The 4,329-nt window shown below is 34.3% G+C and overlaps 3 protein-coding genes across 3 annotated transcripts in view; 1 reads left to right on the top strand and 2 right to left on the bottom strand.

The window, feature by feature from the left end:
- The window catches only part of LOC116344308 (regucalcin-like), a 1,489-nt gene extending 760 nt beyond the window's left edge, over window positions 1-729 (bottom strand). Inside the window, exons 1-2 of the mRNA XM_031772786.1 lie at window positions 594-729; window positions 48-414 (exon numbers count right to left, since the gene is read on the bottom strand). Of these exons, the coding sequence (XP_031628646.1) occupies window positions 48-414; window positions 594-647 (421 nt within the window). The 5' untranslated portion in view covers window positions 648-729. The remainder of the gene's footprint in view (window positions 1-47; window positions 415-593) is intronic.
- Window positions 730-1,156: 427 nt separating this feature from the next.
- Window positions 1,157-2,880, top strand: LOC116344202 (proteasome activator complex subunit 3). The gene is made up of 5 exons (XM_031772644.1): window positions 1,157-1,365; window positions 1,699-1,836; window positions 1,915-2,182; window positions 2,249-2,439; window positions 2,517-2,880. Exons 1-5 carry the CDS (start codon window positions 1,336-1,338, stop codon window positions 2,658-2,660), a joined length of 771 nt encoding a protein of 256 aa, XP_031628504.1. The 5' UTR covers window positions 1,157-1,335; the 3' UTR covers window positions 2,661-2,880.
- An 89-nt stretch (window positions 2,881-2,969) lies between these two features.
- Window positions 2,970-4,229, bottom strand: LOC116344201 (ribosome production factor 2 homolog). Its single transcript, XM_031772643.1, has 2 exons — window positions 4,022-4,229; window positions 2,970-3,939 (listed from the first exon to the last, which is right to left on the bottom strand). Exons 1-2 carry the CDS (start codon window positions 4,039-4,041, stop codon window positions 3,027-3,029), a joined length of 933 nt encoding a protein of 310 aa, XP_031628503.1. The 5' UTR covers window positions 4,042-4,229; the 3' UTR covers window positions 2,970-3,026.
- Between the last annotated feature and the right edge of the window lie 100 nt (window positions 4,230-4,329).

Here is a 4,329-nt window from a genome sequence, read left to right as displayed (position 1 = left end):
GTCAGTAAATGGTCCGTTACACTCTCTATAACGCATAGTACCGCCATAAAATCTACCAGCCGCATCGCATTTGGCATCATTAAATCGATTGGTATCAATCTTATCTACTTCGAAGGCATCTCGAACGAATTCACCCTTGGCTGATTTGCCATCCCAGCGAATGACTTTGGCTGCATACTGTCCACCAACCAAAAATTCATCGGTGCTATTTTCAATCGGTAAAACAAATGTCATCAATGGAACATTTTCTACTGTTGCCGCATATGTTTTATTCTCGCCATAATCGTAACGCAAAATAGTTGCTTCGGGTCCTTCAATGTCAATATAATACAAACTTTGAGTTGCTTGATCCCAATGTGGCCCTTCTCCACACAAACTTCGAGGCGATGGCAATTGCTCTATTTCAACTCCAAACTGAAAAAAGCAGTTTTAGAGATGCATAATACGATTAAAGTACTTGAAATATTTGTGTAATAATAAATATTGACCTTGAAATATATACATATTTTTTTATACACTGTTTATTCTATGATATATTTTCAAAAATTAAGCAGAAAATAGGTTATATTATTCAAACTACATATAAAACTCACGCTGAAAGCACAGCAAATAATTAATAACCAAATGTTGTGATGTAAAGAAATCATTTTGATGTAATCAATTCAGTGACAAAATGAACACTAAGTTCACAGTCTTCTTTATTTAAAGAGACTGATGTGTGTTGTGTGAATTGCGCTGTCGATACGATGCTGTAGTTATTATCAAACAAACTTCACAAGAGATAAGCATAAATATTAACACTGGTCAAGGATTAATTTTCTTGTTGTTGGAAGTGAACATCAACAATTGTCTCGGTTAAATGAATTCTCCTAAATCTAATTGTAAACAAAAAAAACTCATGTATTACTCAATCAGTATGTATGAAAAAAGTGGTTTGAAAGTGGTTTCAGTTTTTTTCAATGGAATTTATTCTTTTTCACCGTAAAAATAAATATTAAATGATTGAAATTTGAATGATTTATTCAAAAACGATAAACAACCAAAATTCTCGAAAACTCCTTATTTGAATGGTCAATTGAGTGGTTTTTCGAAAATCATAGAATTGGAGTTTTTATTTTTCGTAATTGGATTTGACAGTTCGAATTCGAATTGGATTTGATGTATCAGCAACAGTCGAACACAGCCATAGAGAGGACTGCGTCTGTTTCGTTCCCATCTGCACTCAAATATCGTACATTTCCACACGCAAAAAAAACTTGCTTAATTTCGTAAATTTATCGTTCAACACCAGTCTTCATTTAGTTCTAATCTCGTTTCGATTATTTGTGTATCAATATGTCGGAAAAATCGGAAACAGTAAAAAAGGTGAGATTTTCTCATGGTGATGAAATATATGTGAATTATTTTGCTTACAATAAACTAAATTTTAATATTTTAACCATAAAAGTGTTATTCGCAAATATATTCCATGACGAAATTGTATTTGAATGTTTAAAACACAAGTTTTAAGTCAGCTTGAACAATTTCCACGAATTCTTAAATGTGACGAATAGATTATTGCGTTATTGTCATGTGTTAGTTGTTGTTGGCATACATTATTAAGGTTTTAACATGAATTATCGTCAACATTGAGGTTATGTTAAGAACCATTTCAAAATACAGCTACTTATTCAAACAATGATTTTGTTCGCTTTTTAGGTAAAAGAGTACAAAGATGGCTTGATCAAAAAAGCCGAAAATCTAATAACTGTTGGATTTCCGGAGAAAATCGTTCGTCTCAATGAATTGCTGGAAACACAAATGTTTGCCAATCGTAATTTACACGATGTTCATCAGGTGAGTCATGAATGATGTGTGATTGGTGAAATAGGGGAATATCAAGTCTATATCTTGTTTTATTTAATTTATCCTCAGGACCTAAACATTCCCGTGCCAGATGCAATTTTACAAAATCATGTCAACGATTTTGAAGCCATACCAGCAAAACGGGCCCGAACCGAAGATAGCACAAAGGCAGCAACAGAATCACAAATGGGACCGTCGGGAACGAAAGTGTTGATACTGCCATCCGGAAAAGTTACATGTAATACACCGATTTGTGATTTGATTACCGTCGTCAAGCCATTTATTCGCGAACTGGTGGAGGACTCAAACTTGCTGAAAATGTGGATTTCCTTTATGAGTAAGTGCCTTTCACTTACTTAGCCAAGTAACTGAATAACATACAAACTTGATGCACTTTTTACAGTTCCAAAGATTGAAGATGGTAACAATTTCGGTGTTGCGGTTCAAGAAGAGACATTAGGCGAAATCCAAAGTGTAGAGAGTGAAGCAGCCGCATTTTTCGATCAAATATCACGGTACTTCATATCACGCGCTAAAATTGTATCAAAGGTGGCCAAATACCCGCATATCGACGATTACCGCCGAGCTGTACAGGTACCGTATATTATTCATAGCCATTCATTCCATAACAATTCCGTGCATCATCTAATTTATAAATCTGTTTATTACAGGAAATGGACGAAAAGCAGTTTCTCAGTCTCTGGCTTGTTATGTGTGAAGTGCGCAATCGATACTCTTCGCTGCATGACATTGTCATCAAAAATTTGGAAAAATTGAAAAAACCACGCTCATCAAATGCCGAAGGCCTGTACTAATTACTTTAAGTGCTTATTTTTTCATGTTTAAAAACATTTGAAATCGACAAGAAGACGCTGAATGAATTTACAGTAAATTCAACATTCAATACATTTTTTTGTAAACCAATCAATATCAATTAAAGAGAAACCAACAAAATAATTCTGGAAAGCAAAAACCGCTACATTAATATTAAAAAAAACTATTGTTTTCATAATAAAAAGAACACCAAAACAAAAATTATTGTATCTTTTGACTTTGCGTTTTCCTGCCTGTATGCTTGTGAGAGCTAATTTTTGAATGAAATGTGTGAAAAAAAGCCGAATGTGTTATTGGAATAAAACGTTTCATTTATTGAAATCATCAAAATAAAATAAACATAAAAATTATTCAGCATTTTGTTTGGCCAATTTAATGGCTGCTTTTTTCTCTTGACGTTTTGATTTCTTTTCTGCTGGTGTCTTCCGCAACGCTCGCACTTTACGGGTTTGCACTTTTCCAATGTTTTGTTTACCCACATGCACACGACCGTGTGTATTGCCCAATTGATCTCTGGAGATGTTTTTCTTTTGCACCGTTTTCAATTGTCTTGGTTGTTTTCGTGCCAACTTATAGAGATCTTCAGAAGCTATCTTCGTGCGTCGAATGGAAAAATCAATTGATGGCCCAATTTCGTTGACTTCAATGCGAGGCGTTTTCAAGCCCGACTTTTTCAGCGCAATTTTATATGAACGCATTAAAATCTGATTGTCTTCAGTCAGTGTAAAACTCAGCACATGCTCAATGCCTTGTAGCCGTATGGCGTTTACTGTTTCACGATGGAATGCATCAATGAACAATGATTTAAGTCGACGCATTTCTTCGGTTTGATTCCACTTTGGGCCGTTGAATACCAAACATGGTTTGACACAAGTGCCAATTTTTTCATTGTGAAAATCGCTCATCGACTTGAACTCTTTAATACCCAATTCAACCATATCTAACAATTCTTGATCGAATATTCGACCCAATACCAAATTGTCGGGACGCTTTTTTGACGATGAACCGAACATGAACAAAGTGCAATCATTTTTTTCAACCAAAAATTGCAATGAACTTGTATCTTCGAATGGTGTGATGTCATTGCTGCGAGTCAGTTTTTTGCACAGCGGCTTTTTTAGTTGATAAAAATCCTTCAGCGCTTGCTTTATATGTCCAGAACTCTTTCGACCCTCCAAAATTAACGTGTTTTTTGCATCTTCTTTGATCTGTGGCTCACGTTTCAAGAGAACTTTTTTACCCTTGTGTGTGGTCGGCTTTCTGTTTGGGAAAAAAGAGAAGAAATACATCAATAAGACTGACCAATTTGTTAAAATTTTCTTCTTTTCATTTTATTACTTACTTTATACGAAGTAGTGACATTTTGATTGATTAACTATAGATATTTCCCTAAATCTTACGGTGAATTTTTAACCATAAACGTGTTGTTTGTACGATAAACGTGCATTCCATACAATAAACATGTGGACGTTTCGTAAATGTCAAACAAAACAAGCTGCTGTCCATTTTCGAAATTCGAAAAAAATGTCTGACAGTTTATTGTGAAGCAATATTTTCCAATTTCTTTGGTTAATAAATACATTTCCAACTGAAGAATATTTTTTGTCACGTCAATGAATTACTTTGAGTCAATAAAGGTATAGTAGAATA

Source organism: Contarinia nasturtii, unplaced genomic scaffold, assembly GCF_009176525.2.
Source record: "Contarinia nasturtii isolate CC-2019 unplaced genomic scaffold, AAFC_CNas_1.1 Cnas_scaffold_1037, whole genome shotgun sequence".
NCBI lineage: Eukaryota > Metazoa > Arthropoda > Insecta > Diptera > Cecidomyiidae > Contarinia > Contarinia nasturtii.
This window is presented reverse-complemented; position numbering and strand designations above follow the sequence as displayed.

Bases quoted from the DNA above. Each gene is read 5' to 3' on its own strand.
- LOC116344202 (XM_031772644.1), top strand. From the start codon at position 1,336: ATGTCGGAAAAATCGGAAACAGTAAAAAAG. The intron at 1,366-1,698 runs GTGAGATTTTCT...TTCGCTTTTTAG, and splicing joins AATCGGAAACAGTAAAAAAG to GTAAAAGAGTACAAAGATGG. The intron at 1,837-1,914 runs GTGAGTCATGAA...ATTTATCCTCAG, and splicing joins ATTTACACGATGTTCATCAG to GACCTAAACATTCCCGTGCC.
- LOC116344201 (XM_031772643.1), bottom strand. From the start codon at position 4,041: ATGTCACTACTTCGTATAAA. The intron at 3,940-4,021 runs GTAAGTAATAAA...TTTCCCAAACAG, and splicing joins ATGTCACTACTTCGTATAAA to AAAGCCGACCACACACAAGG.